The 22563-nt window shown below is 42.1% G+C and overlaps 1 protein-coding gene and 1 long non-coding RNA gene across 9 annotated transcripts in view; one reads left to right on the forward strand and one right to left on the reverse strand.

The window, feature by feature from the left end:
* The window catches only part of LOC310757396, a 48596-nt gene extending 28241 nt beyond the window's left edge, over nucleotides 1-20355 (forward strand). Inside the window, exons 4-7 of one of the 3 annotated variants that reach the window (XR_014545149.1) lie at nucleotides 1641-1806; nucleotides 9730-9808; nucleotides 15178-17677; nucleotides 18697-20355. This is a non-coding gene — a long non-coding RNA (uncharacterized lncRNA). Of the gene's footprint in view, nucleotides 1-1640; nucleotides 1807-8009; nucleotides 8074-9729; nucleotides 9809-15177; nucleotides 18677-18696 lie in introns of those variants that run through there. The other 2 variants (XR_014545150.1, XR_014545151.1) reach the window with 2 other exon arrangements.
* Nucleotides 1-22563, reverse strand: part of ADAMTS9 (ADAM metallopeptidase with thrombospondin type 1 motif 9) — a 141070-nt gene that overhangs the window by 24226 nt on the left and 94281 nt on the right. For 5 of the 6 annotated variants that reach the window (XM_083600284.1, XM_083600283.1, XM_083600288.1 and 2 more), the window contains 2 exons: nucleotides 12571-12738; nucleotides 1616-1789 (listed from right to left, as the gene is read on the reverse strand). In XM_083600284.1, coding sequence (XP_083456410.1) covers nucleotides 1616-1789; nucleotides 12571-12738 — 342 coding nt within the window. The remainder of the gene's footprint in view (nucleotides 1-1615; nucleotides 1790-12570; nucleotides 12739-22563) is intronic. The other variant, XM_083600285.1, reaches the window with a different exon arrangement.

The raw sequence follows: 22563 nt of genomic DNA on the forward strand, positions 1-22563 counted from the left end.
TTTGTCTTTTTGTACCCCATTTGTTCTTTGGGGATCTCAGTGTCCCCCCTCCCACTCAAGGATTCAACCTTTGTAATGACCTGATACACAAAGCATGGTGACAGTGTGTTTTTAACCGGCCAACTATCCCATCATCTCTCTGTGCCGTCTAACTCCCCACAAAGAGAAATGTGATGGCGAAGAGTATCAGGAACGCCTTTGCTCTGATTCAATGTTAGAATAGTCCCGCCACATTACAGTCTACTTACATCTGGAAACAAATCACTTCAAAGAATATGGAACATATTGGCTAATAAAAACAATTTGATCCATTTCCACATGCTAAATTACTCTGTGGGGAAACTGCACACCAAGAATTGCAAAAATAGATGGTGATATGGGAAAACTGGATGGAAGCAGGTGTATTGACATTGGACCAACTGATATAGATAGGGAAGGTGAATTTCAGATGCAACCCAATGGAAATATCTTCAATTACAACATCTTCTAACAAGTGTGTTTGGGCCGTCCGCCCTTTCAGCTTCCAAGATATCTGAGATTTTGGAGCAACTGGACAACTCATTCAAAAATAAAAAGCCAGCAATTACTTTTTACAGGTATCTATTAACAACACACAAGTTCAATATGCAGACTATAAGAGGTGATTGGAATAAAGAATTGGACCTTACATTATTACCCAGCCCAGAAAATGTATTAGCTTCAATACCTAAGGTGTCATTAGATTTTAAATTAAGATCAATACAACAGAAAACAATATTTAGAGTTTATTGGACTCCTGTATGGTTGTATAAAAAAGGATTAGCTAAGATAGCTCAGTGTTGGAGATGTGGTAAGGACAATGCCACTCTGAAACACATGTTTGTACAGTGTTCTTTACTTAACAAGTTTGGGGAGAATGTGCTGGACTGTGTAACTATGACCAGGCAGAAAAAGTTAAATCTTTCAGAGGAGAATATTTTTATGGAAATGATCAATGGCACAACGGAAAATGTAGTAGGCTATTAGCGTTTACATAAACACTAGGACAATAACACTATACTGTACCAATTTATACAAGAATATATGGGAAGATCCGGGACGCGGGTAGCGCTGTGGTCTAAACCACAGAGCCTAGGGCTTGCTGATCAGAAGGTCGGCGGTTTGAATCCCCGCGACAGGGTGAGCTCCCATTGCTCGGTCCCTGCTCCTGCCAACCTAGCAGTTTGAAAGCACATCAAAGTGCAAGTAGATAAATAGGTACCGCTCCGGCAGGAAGGTAAACGGCGTTTCCGTGCGCTGCTCTGGTTCACCAGAAGCAGCTTAGTCATGCTGGCCACATGACCCGGCAGCTGTACGCCAGCTCCCTCGGCCAATAAAGCAAGATGAGCACTGCAACCCCAGAGTCGTCTGCGACTGGACCTAACGGTCAGGGGTCCCTTTACCTTTTTATGGTAATACAGCATACTGCCCCCCCATAGTTTCGCTTTTATATGTATCTTTGTTGTTGTTGTTTTTCTCCTTCTCACTTTTCCTTCTTTTCCCCCCTGTATCACTCTATTTCTTTTAGCTGAAATCACCTTAATAATAAATAAATATTAAAGGCAAAGCGTAATGAATAAATAAATAGTCTACTTACATCTTGCCAATCCTCTGTTTTCCAGCTGTAAGAGACACATCCCGCCATTTGGCATTCTTGTTCAGAAGCTGGCCTGCTGGCCTGACTGCATTCGGTGTCGCTAGCTGTTTTGTGAGTACCAAGGTGGCAGACAACGCTTCTCTGCTGAACTCCTCTCCCACAGGACACTGAGCACTGAAGAGGCACAAAAAGTAAGGCTCAAACGTTTTGCCTATTTTCACACCCAGTCTCTCTTCAACATTGAAAGTTTTTAGTTCAGATTTAAAAAAAAAAAAAAAAAAGTTGTGAGGTCTCCTCAAGGCAACCTGTTCATTGAACGTTCACTCTGATTTGTTTTCACAAGTTTGTGGGAAGGTTACACAACCCCTACTCTTTATTGAGCTTTTATTATGATTCGCTTGTGTGGAGGTTATATGATCAGTGCCGGATTTACGTATAAGCTAAACAAGCTATAGCTTAGGGCCCCACTCTCTTGGGGGCCCAAAAAAAATTTAAAGGGAAAAAAAACCTGGATGTACATTTCCAAAATATAAGGAAAAAAAAACAAATAAAATAAAACCTACCTACAGCAACAGTGTTTAGTGTTGTGTAGGCTCCTATGATGTAAGTAATGGGCCCTGCCTGCTAGCCTGCTCCCTGAAATATCACTGGTTTGCTCATTTCTATATATAGGGTGCCTACATTCTGCATGGACTGGTTGCAGGGCAACATGTGCAAATGGCTTTAGATACCTATTGGGTCCATAAATTACCACATACTGTAGTATATATTCAACACAAAAAACTGACAATTTGTTGTTAACAAAGGACAGCTGGACATATAAAGTGCCCCATTACCTTCAGTAGCTTAGGGCCTCATCAAACCTAAATCTGGCCCTGTATATGATATTGCATAATGCAACTGTTACCCCACACTTTCCACTGCATTTCCCCCCCAGTGCTTTCCTTGTCACAAAGGCCTTTAAAAAAAAAAGCACGTTTGTTACGCCAGAGTGCCAATCACACTTGGACGTGAGCAGACTGAATCTCACCAGCGAAATAGCAACAGTCTGAATCCTAAGAAAGGTAGTTCCTATTGCTGTTTTGTAGGAAATGTTAAAATGCTACATGCCAGTGGTTTTCAGCAGGACTAGACCAAGACCCTTGTGGACCCGAGTGGTACCTCACTTCCACATATGCAGTATTTATTTAAAAATGTTTTCATGTTATCTTTAAAGATATAAACCATCTCAGGGCAGTGTATATAACATAAAGGTAAAGGGACCCCTGACCATTAGGTCCAGTCGTGGCCGACTCTGGGGTTGCGGCGCTCATCTCGCTTTATTGGCCAAGGGAGCCGGCGTACAGCTTCCGGGTCATGTGGCCAGCATGACTAAGCTGCTTCTGGTGAACCAGAGCAGCGCATGGAAACACCGTTTACCTTCCCGCCGGAGCGGTACCTGTGGTTTAACCCACAGCGCCACCCACATCCCTGTATATAGCATAAATGCATGTAAATTCTTATGCTGTGTTGATAACTGATATGACTGAAGTAATCTCAGTTGTTTCACACCTTTTCCATCAGGGTAACACACTCAAAATCAGTGTGCATTACTTTCTACAGGACAGAGGGTAATAGCACATACACAAGATCACTTTTCCAACTCACCCACTGAAAGAAGAATATAACTGACAATAAAGGTACCGCTTAGTGCTGTCGAGAATCTGTTGACTGAGGCAGCCACCTCAATTCTGTATCACATTAGGGCCAGCCAAGCTTTTAAGCCACCGAATTCATCTTTTTGTAATGAAACATGTTGCAGGGCCACAGGCCTTACAGAAACAAGAAGAAACATTTCCAGCTATGGGATTCTAGCAGAATTACTCAGTGCACAGCTACATGTACAGAACTCCTTGTGCAAACGTTTTTCTTCTTCCATTGTGTGAGGTAAATGACAGATCACAGTCACATAGAGAAGACCTGTGTGAAATTATCAACTTATTGAATGTCACAACTGGCTCCAACAGCTCCATAGAAAAATGAAGAATGGAGCTGATCTAGAAAATTGCAAGGGTGGCAAAAGGTGGCACTTGCAGATAAACAAAGCAGAGAGGCAGAAAGGTTGCCATTGTTGAAAACTATGGAGTAACAGGATCATTATCAGGTTGCTGCATATGTCCCTCTTCCCACATCGTGCTACAAGCTTCCCCACAGCTACTAAAGCAGACTTAAGTGTATGTGTATAGCTAACTATCTTTCCACTTTATTTCCACTTTATTTCTCTCCCCCCCCCCATACTAATTTGCTATTGCTTTTGGAATTATTTTAACATATTCAGTCTAAAGCAAATCCTAATGAAGGTTAGGAAAAATAGATTCATTTGTCTTTGTTTTTAGAAGATTCATTAAAATCATATAAAGCAATAATAATGTCTGGAGTACGTGAACAATCTTATATTTGTGAGTCAGTCTCACTGAGCTCACTTATTCACAGGGAATTTGTTACCAACAACATACTGATAGTACTCCAGTCCAATCCTACACATTGTTTATGAAGGAAAAATGGGGGGTTTGGGGCCCGTTTCAGACTGACTGCACAGTCAGGCTTTAGATTTGAAACCCATTCCTTCATTTACACGGAAGTAAGTCCCACAATTCAACTGGACTTTCTTCCTGGCAAGTATACATGGAATTGCTGCCTGAATATGGCAGATGGATGAGATATTATTGCTCATTAAAAGTAAAGGTAAAGGACCCCTGACAGATAAGTCCAGTCATGAACAACTCTGGGGTTGCGGCACTCATCTCGCTTTACTAGCCAAGGGAGATGGTTTTGTCCGCAGACAGTTTTTCCGGGTCATGTGGCCAGCATGACTAAGCCGCTTCTGGCGAAACCAGAGCAGCACACGGAAATGCCGTTTACCTTCCCACCGGAGCAGTACCTATTTATCTACTTGCACTTTGATGTGCTTTCGAACTGCTAGGTTGGCAGGAACTGGGACCGAACAACGGGAGCTCACCCCGTCGCAGGGATTCGAACCGCCAACCTTCCGATTGGCAAGCCCTGGGCTCAGTGGTTTAGACCACAGTGCCACCCATGTCCCTTTTTTGCTCATTAGTAGATCCTGAAAGGCAGTTTGAGTGTGTGCAGAAGAGGATAATTAATTTTACCAAGAAAAAAGTTTAAAAGTCAAGAAGGTTTGTAGCTAAAACACAGATATTATGGCTGACATTTAGCATTTTTGAAAATTGGCTTTTGCTAATAATGCAAGGACCATTAAGCAACACTTTAGAATCCAGTAATGTAGTATCTTTAAGTTTCCTTGAACTTATAAGATACTTGAAATACAGAGATCATGAATAACATTTGCAAGTATTAGTTTAACAAGTTTTAGAGCACTTGTTAATATAAGAGTTATTAAAAACAACTTTATAAACCCAATAATGTCGTATCTATCAAAGCAAAATGTCCTTGAATTCAGCACAAATTATCATTTTCCTGCAAATAACAATTTCATATCATTTTCTTACATTTACAGCTAGTTGTCAATTACAATGCGCCCCCTGGCAAATCACCATTCTTTATTGAGTAAACAACTTTAAAAAGGGCTTCTTCAGTGTTGCACGCTTTAGTGTTGGTATGCCCTGTAAAGTGAAGAGACCCAAAGAGCAAATGGACTTCAGACATATATATTTTTTTGGGGGGGGGGTTATAAACAGTTATGAAAGGCTAGTTTTATAAGTTGAAAAAGGGAGCACAATGCAGCTTTATCTGTTCTTCTTTGGCGATCACTCGTAGCCGGGTAAGATTATCTTCCATAAATATGGTTTTAACAATGATTCCATAAGTGACTATGGAGGCCAATTCTGGATCCACACGTCCTTTCTCAGTGGGGACATTGGTTTCCGGGCAGGAGTTGATCACGGTGTGGTTTTGCCAAGCGTGCCTTCCTCTTAGCACATTTCTCCCTTGCGTCTTGCGTTTGAGTGTCTTCAAAGCCCATGACACCTTTGGTAAAGGGGGTTCTCCAATTGGAGTGCTTTTTTAGGATCCACTCTGCTCACCCCCAAAAGGGGGAGGGGCTAGAAAAGGTGCCCTAAACATAGTCTGCCTCCCTTTCCCCCTGACTGGATTACTGCGCCCAGTGGGGTCACCACCCGGCGGTCATAAAACACAGTTGAACTTTGGAACATGGAATATACGGACTTTGTCGGATAATGCAGATAACGAGTGTTCTGAACAGAGAACTGCCTTCATTGCAAGAGAGCTGCGATGTTTTAACATCGATATTGCAGCACTTCAAGAGACTCAAAGAGCAGGTGAGGGACAACCGAAGGAAGAAAAAGGAGGCTACACATTCTTCTGGAAAGGTCTATCTGAACAAGAACGTCGAATACATGGGGTAGGCTTCGCTCTCAAAAACGATCTTGTGAAGCTCCTGTCAGAAGTCCCTACCAGCATTAATGAGCGACTCTCAACCCTTGGAATAGCAATCAAACTTTGGAACATGGAATATACAGAATTTTTCGGATAACACAGATAACGAGTGTCCTGAACGCAGAACTGCCATTATTGCAAGAGAGCTGAGATGTTTTAACACTGATATTGCAGCACTTCAAGAGACTCAAAGAGCAGGCGAGGGACAACCGAAGGAAGAAAAAGGAGGCTACACATTCTTCTGGAAAGATCTATCTGAACAAGAACGTCAAGTACATGGGGTAGGCTTCGCTATCAAAAATGATCTTGTGAAGCTCCTGTCAGAAGTCCCTACCAGCATTAATGAGCGACTCTCAACCCTTGGAATAACACTCACCAAAAACCAGCAGGCTACTATTATAAGCCCTTATGCACCAACACTGGATGCCGATGAAGACATTAAAGAAAAATTTTACTCTCAGCTGGATACCGTCCTATCAGAGACGCCTAAGGAAGGTAAAATCATCCTCCTTGGTGATTTTAATGCAAAAGTTGGGCGAGATTTTGATCTGTGGCCTGGGACTATTGGGAAAGAAGGAATTGGCAACAGCAACCAGAACGGAATCTTACTTTTGACAATATGTGCAGTGCACTTCCCTTTGACCTTGCCGCCTTGGGTAACCCTGCTGGGAGTACGAGATTCCCGATGGCTTCACTCACAAGGGTCATAGGAACGTGCAAGCCCACTCACCACGACAAGGTGAGGATCCAGCGAGCGAGAGCTTGATCTGTACCCAAATGCTTCCCATGTGATGTGGTGCTTTGCATTGTGATTAATAACACTGCTTATCCTCTGCAATCCTTATGTAATAGTGGAATAGCAGAATCGCAGTCAGAGGAATCTATATGAAACTGTTCCCTTTAATGTATTTCAAAAAGGAGTTTATCCCTTGTTTCTCATACTTAAGGGCGTTCATTTTCAGGAATTCTGTGATAATATAGAAGACTTAAACAAAATGAGTTAAGCTAAATTGAACTGGAGAACTTCTCCCTATTAGTAATGAGTCAATATCCTAGAAAGGTAGTAATAGCTCCTTAGAGGCAGATGTTAGTAGTACTTATCATGTATACAGCGAAAACAATCTTGCTGTTCAGATCTCAATGTACATAACTGATATTTGTGAGATCTGTCACAATTCGAGCAAATAACTACTTTACCTGAAAGAAGAAAACGCAATACGGCATTGCCCTTAGTATTTACCTGGTAGAAATCAGTATTGTAAAAAATGTTGCTTTGCCCTTTTAAAAAACAAACAAACAAAACTTAATCAAAAATGTGCTTTACCCCTAATTTAAAAAAAAATGTTGACAGATGAGTCAGGATATTATGCCATAATTAAACCATGGCTTAATATCATGGGTCAGTTTAGCTAACACCAGCTGTTGTGGACTATAACTCCCATTATCTTGATGGGAGTTGTAGTGAAATACAGCTGGATGGCACCATGCCAGCTCCTTCTGTCGTAGGTTACTAGCAGTAATTTCTGGGTTCGCACGTAACAGGAAGCTGTGGTTAACAGTGGTTTAGGAACTCACTCACTGGGCAAAGCAAAGCATCAGGGAATGGTTGTACCTCTCATTTACATAATGGCTTGGGAAACCAGGATGGGATCCTGGAAAGTCACTCATTGTCCTGATAATTATTTGCCACTTCCAGGATGAGAAGCCGCCTGCCTCTGTGTACCAGCCACCAGGGAACCAAAGCAGTCCTGTTTGTGGGCTTTCCATAAGTCATCTGGCTGGTGACTGTGATATACAACTCAGGGCATGCAGTTTATGCATATCCTGACTTATGAAGCCCAAGATATGATTGTGCAAACTAGGCCACAGTGACCCTTCAAGAAAATTTGTTGCTGACCAAAACCACAGAGAGTGAGAACTTGAGTCATGCATAACTCATGGTCGTGAGTTTTTGCCTGTTTCTCCCCTTCTCCCATAGGCTGACAATTCTGGAAACCTACGGGGCAAATCATACTTTCTGCAGGCATTTCCCCCTCCAAAAATAACAATAACAATAACAATAACAATAACAATAACAATAACAATAACAATAATAATAATAATAAAGCTGAAGCCGGGCTCAGGGAGGCTAACAACAATCAAATAATCCAACATTCACCTCCAGGCACCTTAAAGAACACAACAAGGCTGCATATTTCCTTCCCTGAGATTAAAGTGCAAGGCACCATCCACATCTTTTTTTCTTATCTTACACCCAAGTTCCTTCCCCTTGACGTAAGAGGAGCCCACGAAACCATGGGTGCACTGAAATCCCTTTTCTATGACGTCCCATGAAAATACTGTATGAAGAATACATTGCAGCAGCTAATAAATCCCTGCCCCCCCCCCAAATGTCGGCATCTAGCAGAAAGAGCCATGACATTCCAACGAGGCATTATTCAAACCTCCTTGTACTCTAGCAAAGCTAGACAAAATGTGTCATGCACTGCATGGTGATGAATGATAGCCCTTTCTAGACCGACTATATAAGGAACTACTGTTGGAACACTGACAGCAGATTTCTAAAAGTTCTCTGTGGGTGTCATTAGATATATATTTGTAAATGAAAATAAAAACAACAAAAAAATCACTATCACCACAGCTTGATGTCCAGATGGCTTAAATTGGTACCACTCACTATACTAAGGTGACAGACATTTCGGTTTACACCATCTGAAGAACAAAGTCTAGATCTCAATGGCCTGTTCATGGGCTAACCATTAGCATACAGATTAGCTGTTTACCCCACTCCTTTCAATGGGTTGAAGCACAGGCAACCAGGCAGAGCATTGCAATCATAGCCTTTAATTGCCAAGTCACAACAGATTATCGCAGGCTATAAATCATACTATATCCTTATTAATTTGCGTCCTTTCTGAATTGGGCCCCAATCATCTGAGATAATACTTGGAAATTTCAGAACGTCTGTTTTTATATAAGTTCAAGCATCTGACAGGCCGTCGTGCGTCGGCTGGCATGCCTTCATTAGCCACAAAGATTGCTTTCAGGGCAAGATGTGATTTCAAAAGCAGAGGTGCAAAAAAGAAAAAAGAAAGAAAGAAAAGCCTGGGCCCAAAAATAGTATGGCAAACTCACTGCCTCTTAAAAAGGATGTTCCCACACTTACAAAGGCAGTTCTTCTCAATCTGCCAATAATCATGAGTTCCACAGAGAGCTGTCTGCTTAAGTTAAAAGACCAGCGACAGAATGTTAAGGGGGTAACCAAATTATACATTTGACTAAAGCTGAACTAAAGCTGCCTGCCCCAAACCAGTGATGGGGAGTGACTCAACTCAGCAGCTTGGCTCTAGGAAAGCTGAAGACACCATGTTTGTGTGTATGCATTTGTGTTTTAGAAGTCCTTCCACGTTAAGATTCTCATGGTCTGTAGGCCCTCCGCCTATTTGCATTATGATTATTGGCAGGCTCTTGGGGTCCTGAAGGAGGAGAGAAATTACCTGCCTTCCTAGTCCAGCCAGAGAGATAGGAAGAAATATGGTTTGCATTTTAATGTGAACATACCTGATTTGCACATATCAGATCAATACGCAAATTGAAATTCAGCTGTCTTTCAAGATTCGCACTTCTCCGTGTTGGATGTGTATACCGCATTAGGAGAAACGTGCACTAAAATGCTGAGGAATTTTGTGTGTGTGCAGACTTTTCCTTTTAATAGCAAACTGATGCAGAAATGGCAAGGTTTGACAGCAAGCAAAAGCACTCCTGTCTGTACTGAAGGTAGGTGCAACACTTTCTCTCTGACACTGTTACTCTTCCCTTTGGGGCGGCCAACGATTTGTAAGGTAAGAAGCTGTAGCAGGTTGATGGCTGCCTGAAGAGTCTCACGTCTTGTCATCTGCCTTTGCGTGTCCTTCAACCATACCCCCTGCCCGCTCCTTGCACAACCTCATTTTATTCCCTCAGTTAGCCCCTGAAGCAACTGCTGAAGCACAGGCCCGGATATTTTGCATGGCCCAGGTTGCTTATGTATGACACCAGCCCTGACGGCAGCCCACAGTTGCTTAGCAACCGCAAGGGCCGATCTCCTCTACTTTTGTTTACAAAAGGAGCTGTACTGTATTAGCTGGAAGTATGCTAACTGGAATGGCCACAGCATAGATAAAAGCGAAGGTCTAGGACAGGAGGAGATCACTGATCCAGAGTGACAGGAATTTGACATATGATTTCTTACATCCTCCCTTCCTTCTCTCTTTCCGTTAACTAATGGAACCTTCCACAATAGGCTTTACAAGAGGGGTTGTGAAATGTATCCAAGGAAGGTATTAGCAGTGCAATTCTAATGCCCTTTGATGGGAGCTTACTTCTGAATATCATTATCATGTGGCCTAGGACCCACGTACCTACGGGACCCCTCTCCTGGTATGCCCTGCTGAGGACCTTAAGGTCCACAAATGACAACACTTTGGAGGTCCCAAGTCGCAAGGTGGTTAGATTGGTCTCAACTAGGGCCAGGGCATTTTCAGTACTGGCCCCGACTTGGCGGAACGCTCTGTCACAAGAGACTAGGGCCCTGTGGGACTTGACATCTTTCCATAGGGCCTGCAAGATAGAGCTGTTCCCCCTGGTTTGGACTCAGTCTGACCCTTATGTTTCCCTCCCCTTACGGTTTTGATCTATGGGCTACTTTTGAAATGAGGCTGCATTTTAAATTGCATTTTAACCTGTATTTTAAATTGGTGGGTTTTTTTTTCGTATTCTGATTTTATTGTAATTTTACTGGTGTTAGCTGCCCTGAGCCCGGCTCTGGCCAAGGTATAAATAATAATAATAATAATAATAATCTCAGTTTGTGAGTTGTTGGAGAAGAGCTATAGTTCAGTGGTAGAGCATCTGCTTTGCATGCAGAACATCCCAGGTTCAATTCCCAGTATCTCCAGGTGGGAGAGACTCTTTCCTGCAACCCTGGAGAGCTGTTGACAGCCAGTGTGGACAATGCTATGCTAGAAGGACAATGGTCTGAGTTGGGAGAAAGCAGTTTCCTATGTTTCCACAAAAGATTCAAAGGAACTTACAAAAATTAAAAATCCAACACAAAGTAAAATGTTGAAAACAGTATTAAGGGGGTCACACAATAAAGCACATCCGTCTATGTCCCCCCACGGACTCGACTACCAAATATCCCCCCAGTGTTAGAAACCGAGATATGAAAGCTAAGAGCTAAATGGCACCTTAATCCTAGGTTATGGGCACAGCAATGGAGTGTCTATGCACACTTTTTTAATAACAAGAATACAAAGCTGAAAATGAATGAACTAAAACATTATGTTCATTTTTCACGTGCTCTAGTCCTTCCCCTGCCCACCCCCCTAATTTTTTTAAGAGGGTCTCTTTTCCAGTCTTCAGAGAGTGGATGGAAGTGGGGATGCAGAAAAAGGTTCCCCTTTCCTTCCACTCTGCAGTTTTAATCTGAAATGTTAGGTGCAGTACTGCGCCCAGAGCTCAGAAACTGCTCACGTTAATGAAATTCCCTGTCGAAAATGCGCCTAGAACAATGGGAGTTTCGAACACTGATTCCCCCCCCCCCAAAAAAAATTCAACCGCTGCATAAAATTAATACTCAAAAATGCCTGGAGAAATAAAAGGCGACTGATGGGGGGGGGGGGACGACCAAGCAAACAAAATGCCAGCATTGGTCCAATGTTCCATAGACAGGGGACCACTACTGAAAAGCCTGACAAATATATATATAGTACTGTAAAATACATTAAAAAGGCAAAATTCTATGTCAAGCTACAGAGGAAGGTTAAAGCTTGAATTTACATGCCACAGTGGAGGATTCCTACAGCCAACATTAGATCCATCTGCCTTTGACTGTCCCATTTAGAGAAATTGGACTGAATGTGGCCATCTGCTGGGAAACCAAGGAAGATTTGCAAGCCAGGGGTACGCAGACATCTCTCATCCCATGCCTAAATGATGAACGTGTGGAGGGAGAGCAGGATCATGCCCTTGGACTTTGTCTCTCAACTTCGGCTCGTTCAGTATTAGCGTGGAAATTTATGTGCACACAGTTATTTTCACGTAAATGCTGAACATATGAGAAGTGGGAAGAGGGGCGGGGAGAGAGGGCAGGCATGATCCTGCTTCCCTCCATGTGTTAAATATATATGTTTGTGTGTGTGTGTGTGTGTGTAGGGTGGGAAGGGAAGTCTACATGCCCCTTCCATCTTGAACAATGACACCATATATCCAGGAGAGAAGCAGCTTTATTAATAAACTGGAAAATCCAATAAAATCCAGATCAACCCCCTTATCCATCAAGCTCAGTACTTTCAGGTGACAACTATACAAGGCCTCTTGCAGAGGTCAATCTCAGTTTTGTTACTTGGAGAGGGTGATAATTGAACTGGTGCCTTCTGAAGGCAATGCATGTGTCCTACCACTGAGCTATGATTCCCCTCCCTTAAAACAACCACAACACCCAGATGTTTATTAACAGCCATAGTTGTTGGCGCAAAAAGTAGGATGTCACACCTTACCTGTCCCCAGTCTCCTGTTTTCCACTTTGGGCACCTGCCACCTCTACACTTTCTTTGCACATTCGGTTTAGCCAGGTGTTTGCAAAGATTGTTTTCTAAATGTGTCCCATCCTTCGACAAGCAATAAACTTCTCGATACTTCTGCCCTCGTCCACAAGAGACAGAACACTGAAATGTAAAGGTAAAGACAAATATATCTTATACAGCTAGTTTTGCGGCCTTCCACATGTTTAGCGAAAAATACAGCATAAGACTATTTGGGTGTTAAGTGAGCAAGGAAGTGGATTTCATGTCCCCCACTCAGAGAACTAGAGAGAACAGAGTACCCTGAGGCTGCTTAGCAATAATAATAAGGAATAGCTGTCACTCAACCTCTACCTCCCCAGGTCTCTCCCTATCAACCTTCCCATAAATACGGCACAGGTCATTATCCCAAAGCATAGCAAAGGAGAAGGACAGAGAAGTGGCAACTGAGGAGATTTGGTGAAAAAAACCCTACCTCTTCCACACTATATTTTCAGATCTTTTGTAGGCAGTGCTATTTTTCTAGAAAAAGAGGTCCTGGAACTCACCACGAACGCCTCCCTTGTTCTCTTATAATGGCAATGGCGCCTACCTGAGAGGTGCCAGAACTGAGTTCCGTCTGAAAAAAAGCCCTGGTTGTAGGTCTTTTTACCAAAATTACTGCTGTGAATATAAACATTTTGTGCCAAACTTAACGGGCATTTCGATATTCTCTAGAAAGTTCTGAAATGCAACATTTTTATTTTTATTTTAAATATCTAAGATTAGCAAAGGATCAATGATGAGGGAACACAACTGAACTGCAAGACTTTGTGAGTAGCTAGGACTAAGGAGTGACTCTGAAAAAAAGTTTGGTGAAGCAAAGATTGTTATTAGGGGAGCAAGAGCTTTGCTGTACATGTTAAATGCAAACATAGCATGAGAAAGAAGACTGAAATATACTGAGGAACGGTGGTGGTGGTGAAGGTAGGAAAAAATATCTGGGGCAAGTATCTGCCACCTCTCACTATCAGCGGTGACAGGAATCAGTTCTTTACACTTCTATATTATGATAGAATTGGGGTGTTGGGGAGGCAGGAGCTCCAGAAGTCCAAATTTTGTTGTTGTTTAGTCGTTTAGTCGTGTCCGACTCTTCGTGATCCCATGGACCAGAGCACGCCAGGCACTCCTGTCTCCCACTGCCTCCCGCAGTTTGGTCAAACATGAAAAGCAATTGGACAGAACACAGGGAGGATTAACAGTGCAATCCTAACTATGTTCCTCCAAACACTGTCGCAGAAATGGGGAGCAACATACTCGCTCCCCAGCTTCTACTGCATTTCTGGTCTACACCCATTGGAGGGTGGCTGCTGTGTAGGCTCCCTCTGCATTTTCTAAATCTTGTGGGGAAATCTACCTAACTAAGCCGGCTCCCCACTACAGATGATCACCTTCCATTTCATGGCAAACATCGGGAATGCAACTGATCCAGTGGGATAAGAATGTTTGCCCCCTTTTCCTCCTCCGTACCACGATTTACCCCAAAGCATGCTGGGAGACAGTGTTGAGGGTAGAAATGCCTAAGTCAGTCCTGTACAAATGTACCAGTTGACTTGCTAGCAATACTATGATAGACGCTTTTGCCAGCAGCCTCAGTGGTCACTGCTGCCTCCAGCAGTGATGGAGAAATGTGCCAGAAGCAGGAAGATTAGATGTTAACTGAGTGAGATGTATGAACTGAATGAAAAGTAAACAAGGAATTGATTCTGTGTTACTTAAGTATATCGTTTTGTTATACAAGCGGGCATCTTCGTGGAAACTGTAAAGATCTCCTGCAGTGGCAATTCAAAGGTGCTGGATTATATAAACAGTAAAGAGCTGCAGAACTTTGTTGGAAGTACAAATAGTCCTGAATAGCAGGTCATGGAATAAAATTAGTTGGATAACTAGCCTGACATATTTTGGCACATAATTTTCACCTTCTGTTTTGCAGAAACCTGTCTTTTAAGGACCGTAACAACAGAAGGAAGGACAACTACAAATATTTAATATTGAAAATATTACTAGTGCTGCCTTTTAAAGTGTGGGTTCGTGGCTTGCTGCTGCTTGTTAATTACACGTGTATTTAACCAGAAGGGGTTCAGTATTTTTTACACTTTATGTAGCCAGCTCCAAAGAAGGCAAAGCGGGCACAACAGGACATTACAAGCCCAAGCAAAAAGCAAACCAGCAGGTGTGTTGGCTGCAAGCTTTGTAGTAAAGCAACAAATTTCAACCTCCTTCTGCAGGTTCATTGAACTTTTACAAATGTGACCACTTCTGGCATGTGGGCCCCTGAACCATTTTGATTTTAGATTAGTCTCCACCAAAAGATTTAGGAATCAAAAGGGGTCTGGAAGCACAACAAGAATTTAATATGACAGTTCCTTGCCGAACGGGCCTCTTACGCAGCATGACGCAGGGAGAGATTCAATTTCGATTTCTTCATTACATGTTAAACAAGTCATTACATGTTATATCACACACAATGTCAGCTTAATCCTTTAGCACAAACACATTCTGTGGTGATCTTTCGAAAGTAACACTCTCCTGTTTTCTTTTCAGAGCTGAATCGATGGAGGAGGATGCAGACCACTAACATCTAACAGGCCTCTCAGCTCTTCTTTTGATTTATAGAAGCCTCGTTCTGTGCAGGGCTTTAAATTGCAATTATGCGCGTGCCCCCAAGCATTAAGATTCCTGCATTGCAGGGGGTTGGACTAGATGACCCTTGGGGTCCCTTCCAACTCTACAATTCTTTGATTCTATACCCCCACCCCACCCCTAAAGATTTAAAGTAGCTAGAAAGAGGTGGATACAGGAGTTGGGAGAATCCATCATTTTGTCTGGGGATTTAGGAAACCTTCAGATTATCTATTTATCATACTATTAACTGCACCTTAGCCACCTCTTATAATTACAATGCCATTAACGCCAACACATTAAACATTTCCGTTCACAAAAAAACCTGGCAACTGCCCTTCACTGGCATATATTTCTGCTACACATGCTCACCCACTTTCCACAAGAAGCCCTGCCAAATTGCACGACAAAGTGATGTCATGACCTTCGGCTATAAGTATTGTAGGGTTGGCAGAGTAGCTCTCCTCTTGCTTTGCTCCTGTCTAAATGCTCATTTGCTACTGGTGGGATGATATTAATAGGGCTCTGCACTTTATATGTAGAATTAACAGCAATTTGGATAAGGGATTATTGCACAAAACAGTTGCAGAAGCAGAAACACGCATTGCAGATATTTTACTTGATATAAAGTTCATGTAACACAAAGGCGGGGAACTGGGAGAGGCCATCGCGGCCTGCGCTTCAAATGTGGCTCTCAGAAGACTTCCATCTAGCCTCTCCTCCTTGGCTTTTGTGCGTCCAGTTTTATCTGCTGGGACCCCATTCTACCTTGGGACCACAACAGGGGTTGGGGGAGGGTTAAAGCAGTGTTAAAAATTGAGATAGGAAAGCTAGGAGCTAAATGGCATGGAACGTCTATAGACACACTTTTTTTAATAACAAGAATACAAAGCTGAAAATGAATGAACTGCAGCTAAAATATTATGTTCATTTTTCACACGGTCTAGTCCTTCCCCTGCCCACCCGCTAATATTCTTAAGAGCCTCTCTTCTCCAATCTTCAGAGAGTAGCTGGAAGTGGGGAGGCAGAAAAAGGTCCTCCTTTCCTTCCACTCTGCAGTTTTAATCTGAAATTTTAGGTCCAGAGCTCATGCTAATGAAATGCCCTGTCGCAAAATGTGCCTAGGACAATGGGGGTTTTGAACACTGGTTTAAAGCCCTCTTGTTCTTCACACTATGGTCCACATCTGCACTGGACCCCTGCTTCCTACAATTTGCATTGCGGAGGGGAACTCCCATTGCAGAGAATGGAGGGTGTGTCTGCCCCCAGTAGTTTGCAAAGGGTTAAAGTCGTCCCACTGCCATGCCAGGACCCTTTGAATTGGAGGTGTGTTTTTTTTGCAATGCAAATTTCAGGTGTGCTGTCAGGGATTATGAATCATCTGATGGATGGGTTGCAGTATGGATAAGGCTGTAAATCACTGTGGGGCGGTCCTGCTCATTTTGACTGCAGCCTTACCCACCTGCTGGCATGCTGCCCCCAAAACATTACCCCCATGGGGATGTGCCCTAAGAGAAAAACAATTCCCCAACCCTGATCTGACTGTTTAACCTAAAGACAGGCCCAGATTTTTATTTTTATAAAATGTTCATACCATTTTCAACACAACATTATTTTCCTAATTATAAAAAGACAGACAACAAAACAGCACGTACATTAAAAAAAAGCAAAACTCAATTTTCTTTAAAAAAAAAAATTATGAGGGGAAGCGCCACCAGCAAAGTCTTGCCTTCATACCTACCTATGGATCACTCCATAGCAATTAGCCCATTGTTCTGTTTGTGAACTATGTTTATTAATCTACGGAACCACAGAATAAATAATGAAATTAAAGCAAATAACATCAATAATAAGGAACTCAGTTATGCCACATCTACCACATACACATACAGGTGCCAGAGCCATAGTGGTGAAGCCATGTTTTGAGTTCTCTATGCAGAGACTAGAAATTTCACCTATTTCCCCCACAATTTTTATTCTGGCATACTCATACACAGTGAGTTCCATCCTGACAGAAATGTATGAGCCACATTCAGATACAGAAGGCAGTTGTAGAGTTCAGATTGCTAGAGCATGTGGTTGACTTTGCATGGGTCATACAAAGAGGCCAAACAATCTCCTCTTGATGTTATATTTTTCTTTCATGAACTTCTCATGTCACTGGCTGACTCTAAGTCCTGTTTTTACAGCTGCAAACTACACGTCCTGTTTGTAACTTCCATCTCTAACAATTCTACAGTGAGGCAAGATTTGACCCTGGGCTTCTTGAATACACAGAAAAGAAGAACAGAGCAATTGCCTCTCTGGTTATATCTGTTTGAACTGAAGGGTTTACAATCTCTTTCTGATACTCAACTGCCTTGCTCTAAGCTCTATGAACTTGAGAGAAAGGTTCTCTATCAATTTCATTTGAGGAACTCAAGTAAGTCACTCCACTGACCTCTTCCTTATGTCAGTTAGTTGGTATAGATATTAAAGGTCAATTTCAACTCTACTTACTCATGAAATATGAGTTGCAGAAATAACTTCTGAATGGCCATGACAAGTATATATGAAAATTAACATCCCCCAAGTGCCCCTGCCCTAGGAATATGTGGTAGAGACTTTGAAGAAGGAAAACAAAGCAAGCCAAACTCTCAACATCGATAGTGAGGATTAAATAAGTAGTAAGACAATTGTCAGCTGAATGTATTAGCACTGACAGCCAACTGTCTTAGAGTAAAGAAAATGAAGATCCAAATCTCTATAGAGCCTCAAAGCCGATACTAAAACAATATCGCACAATCTAACTCGCCTATCAAAATTAATGTGGGTATAAAACAACTGCACAACACATTAAAAACTGAAAAATGCCATACAAATCATTAACTCACTTAAGAATCAACACACCTGCCATGGACAATTAATTTCAAATTAAGTTCAAAGTCAAATTCAAACATTCAAAGTAAAAAAAAACCCCAACCCCATTCAAGTTTTAAAGTGTGCCTTTTGAACAGTGATGACACAAACTTGTCCAATTGGAGTAGACAACCTCATTTACACTGTGCACTGAATTGTAAAATACATTATGAGCTGCAGAAAGCTATAACTCCTCTGCATGTTTTAGTAATTGTATGTTTTGCATATGGTATTATGATGATGGATGCAAAGCAACAGTGGTGCACATTCTGATTTCTTGATATTCCTATTCTGGAAATGATGACTCCAAAGAAGAGGAACATGAAAAAAATAATGACAGCAGAAGCTTTGGAATTCTGTGCTAAACAAGTTCTGGTTACCAAATTTATCAGATTAGGCACATTTACTTTTATCAAGTTAATATATATGTATTTGATTGTGAGATTTTTGTGGGTTCAACAATGGTAGTATATGGTAATTGGTAGTTATTAGTAATTAGTATTAGTATTAGGTAATTAGTAATACTTGCTTTCCTTTTTTTAGTCATAGATTTAGGAATGGGCAATATATACAACAAAGCAGAGAGAGAAAGACTGAAGGACCCACAGAGGCATGGAAAGCTGTGATGAAAATTACAATATGGCAAGAGAAACACACACAAAACCCCAGACCCTCAAAATGATTTCATTTCTTAGGATTAAAACTGAACTCCAAATATTTCACGATCTTTTAAACCTGCAGGTCTACCAATGCAATCGGAGCTGTCATATGAACTATGAGATCACTGGAAGAGAAATATTTTGTGGTGGGACTGGTCTAAATATTACTCTCCACACACAAGTGCCTGACTGCAGAGGCCTGAATTATTCGATTTCCTCTTTGCAAATTGAACCAACTCTTTGCACAGCTGCTTTATGCAGAGGGCCTGCTTCCATGCTGGAGGCTCTGTGTGGTTGAGTGAAGAGTATCACGCTGATTCTCCACTGCGCTATTTCATTGCCACTCTCAGCAAAATGCTATGAACTGAGTGGAGCTAAGTCTACAGGTATTCATTCAAGGTCATTTTCTTGTCATCAGAGTTAATTAAGACAGAGTAGTTATAGCCAGCATGGCCCCTTGGACAGATGAATTTTACATATGGATCTAAGAATTTCTTTTTTAATCTGTATTCATTTACAGCCTGGGGCAAGTCAGTGTAGTCCTCAGGCAACAACTCATAAAAATGTGCTAATTTCAACACCACCATCATTATTAATACCATTACTTTCTTTCCATTACAAGGTTCCCGTGATGATAAATGGGTAAGGATTGCAATGTACTGTAAATACTGTCAGAATGCTAATTAATACTATCAGCATCACCTCTGGATTTATATTCAAAATTACTACCCTGGTTTTGGATAACACAGAAAGGCTTGAAAAAAACAAGAAAAAACTTTAACTCATTAATAGTCTTAGCCTGCCCAGTCCTAAAGATTTAGCGAGTTTAACAGCATCACCTTATACATGCCTACTCAGAAGTATCCAACACTGAGTACAATGGAATTTACTCAGAGGTAAGTTCATATAGGCTGCAGCCTAAAACAAACATTGCAATAGAATAGGGGTGGCAAAACTTCTGGAGTTCCACAAGCCTGATTCTTATCCGAATGAGCGCTGTGGACCAAATTTGGAAGGTGGACAGCGCTGGCTGTCAATCACATAGTACATCACATATTTGCTGGTGGGTGGAGCAGCCCCTCGTGGGGTGTGTGTGTGTGTGTTCCTACTTGGGAGGGGTCCGTTGCCAACCTCATGTGCAGCAGACTGGGGAGCTCATCGAGCATAGTTCTGGCAAGCTACTTGCTTCCCCCCTCCTCACCACTTACATAGAGGGGAGAAAAAGCTATCTTTTGCAAGCATAAGCAGCCAAGTGGAGAAGCTTTGCTTGCTGCTGTTGCTTGTGAACACCCGGATGAAGGAAGCAGCATCACTCTCCCTTCTCTTTAGCTGATTTGGGGACGGGGTCCAGCTAAGAGATGAGCTTGGTTGTGCAGGAGAGCCCAGTGCTTAGCAGGATGGCTGTCCTATTGCATCAGCGGCTTCAAAGAGTGCTTTTGAGAAGCTCCTCAAAGCATCCCCCATGGTTGGGAGATGTCTTAGACTGCTTCTCAGAAGCATTGTCTGAAGCAGCTTGTGTGCTCCTCCTGTGCAAGAACACAGGAGGCAGCAGGGGGGAAGGTGGAAGAGACTCTTTTGCCACCTGGTTGCAACAGAAGCAAATGAGCTACTTCAAACAGTGCATCTGAGCAGGATTTAATCACTGACCATCAGCTGAGATTAAATCCTGTTGCCATGGCTGTGTGGTTCTGTTCCCTGCTGAGACCAGGCATGCAGTCAAGTGCAGATTAAGCATTGTCGTCCTGCCCATCAGCTGATGTCTCCATGATGCCAGCTGATGGGCAGGAGGGTGTGGTTTGGCAGGAAAGGCCTGGCAGTCCAAGACTGGTCCGCAGAGCAGTGACAAGGTATAAGTGACAAGGTATGGATGCTGGACTCAAGCCAAATAGAGATCACAGCTCCAAAACCAGAAACTTAAATTAAACCTGGAATACTATAATGCTGGGGCATCAGTGTGACAGGTTCCCAGTTACCATTTACGGAGAGGGGGACAGGCGTTAATTTTAGTAGATAATTTATAGTATGTGCAGTAGTCAATTCGTGAAGCTGTCAATGCATGAATAATACGTGCCAGAAATTTGGTGGAGTTTAGCTGTCCTGTCAAGGCAATTAAAAATACGCATTCCTGGCCCTGCAAAATACAAGCTGGATCCAGGAACACTTCCAGTTGTTGGGCGCTAGAAGGAAGTCATGAGCAGCAGAATTCTGTTCTAAGTTAGTTTATATTCAAAAGCATGTTTGAACTATGCTAGTCTAATTTTTCCCTTAACTTCCCAAGGCAGCTTGTTATATTGCTATAGCTCTTTTGGTTAGAATCACAACCCTGTGAGACTTAAATCAGTTTTGATATACACCACATTTTTGCTTTTGCTCCTAAATGAGTTGCTATTTCCCTGGATATACTTCGTTCATTCACCAGTCATGTGGGCCCCATTCACAGGGTCTCTTTAGCAACCTCTGAAAACAAGGGAACAGTCACACGAATGCCAAATCAAGTTCTTCCATGTGCTTAAATTCATGTTGATGACATGGAAAGAGTGTTCACACATTTGACTTGCAAATTTAAAGAGCACTGCATTTTTCAGGTCTGCTATTTCCCCCCACATTTTTAACATTCACCTAGCTTTTGCAACCTATTTTTATTTTATTTTTTTCAAAGGCATTTCTAATTCATTTCTAGATAGCCTTGTTTACTCCAGTCACTGCTCTTCACTTTACAAGCCCTATGCTTGGCACTTTGAAATGTGTCAATCACCTCCCGTTATGTGGTGTCAGATAATTTACCAGCGGGTTGTCCCAGCCACCTATCAAAATTGGTCCGAGGAGGTCGGAGAAATAAAGATTTGTTTCACCAGGCCAAAAAAAGGATCCCCACCGCTGTACCTTGAAAACATAATTTTAGGCCAAGTTAACTATGGTGACAGATATTAAGTGATCTTTCTGCTACAACTGTGCTACTCCTAACATGAAGCTTGTGGTTGTATTCATGAGAAATTCAAAACCATGATTTTTGATGAGTCCCACCAAGCTCAAGAATAGTCTTGGGTTCATTTGCTTCCCTCTCCTCCTCCCGCATCGCTGGAAAGAGGATTTTGATAGAATTCAGTTTCACCTTTAAAAAGTTTTGACTCAATATTGCATTCAAACAAAGCATCCTGGTTTAAATGCACAATGGTGTTTAACAAATCAGCTTTATAACATTATGCTGAGACCCCTTAAGAGTGAAGCTTCTGAAGGTCTTTTCACGTGAACTTCTTTCCCCTCCAAATAAAACAAAGCAACTTTTAAAAATTATGGAAAAGCTCTGCATACAGTGCTGCCTTAGAGATAATTTAACAAGCATTTTGATTGGAAGACCTGCATTTTGACCTTGGTTTTTAAAGATACGTGGGCAAAGCTGGCCTGAATTTTGAACACAAGTGGAACTGTATACAAAGGGCTGAGCCCAATGAACTCACTGAATGAGTGGAATAACTTCTGTTCATGCAATGGAACTTCCCCTTTCCCTCTTCCCCCTTCCAAATCTGCTCTGGGGACTGACTTCACTGGCTGCAAACCAAGATTGGGATGCGTGTGAATATGTCCCAGCTGGACCACATGAGTCCAACTTACCAAAAACTCCACCTGTGTTAGCTGCCCCTTCATGTCTAGCTAAATACCAAGCAGCTCTGTATTGTCTGAAACCATTTGCTCCTGTACAAATTGGACCAACTGTTAGCAACTTATTTGCTTATCTGCATTAGTTGTGCTC

The sequence above is a fragment of the Podarcis filfolensis genome (assembly GCF_964270895.1).
Source record: "Podarcis filfolensis genome assembly, chromosome: 2".
In the NCBI taxonomy this organism is placed as follows: domain Eukaryota; kingdom Metazoa; phylum Chordata; class Lepidosauria; order Squamata; family Lacertidae; genus Podarcis; species Podarcis filfolensis.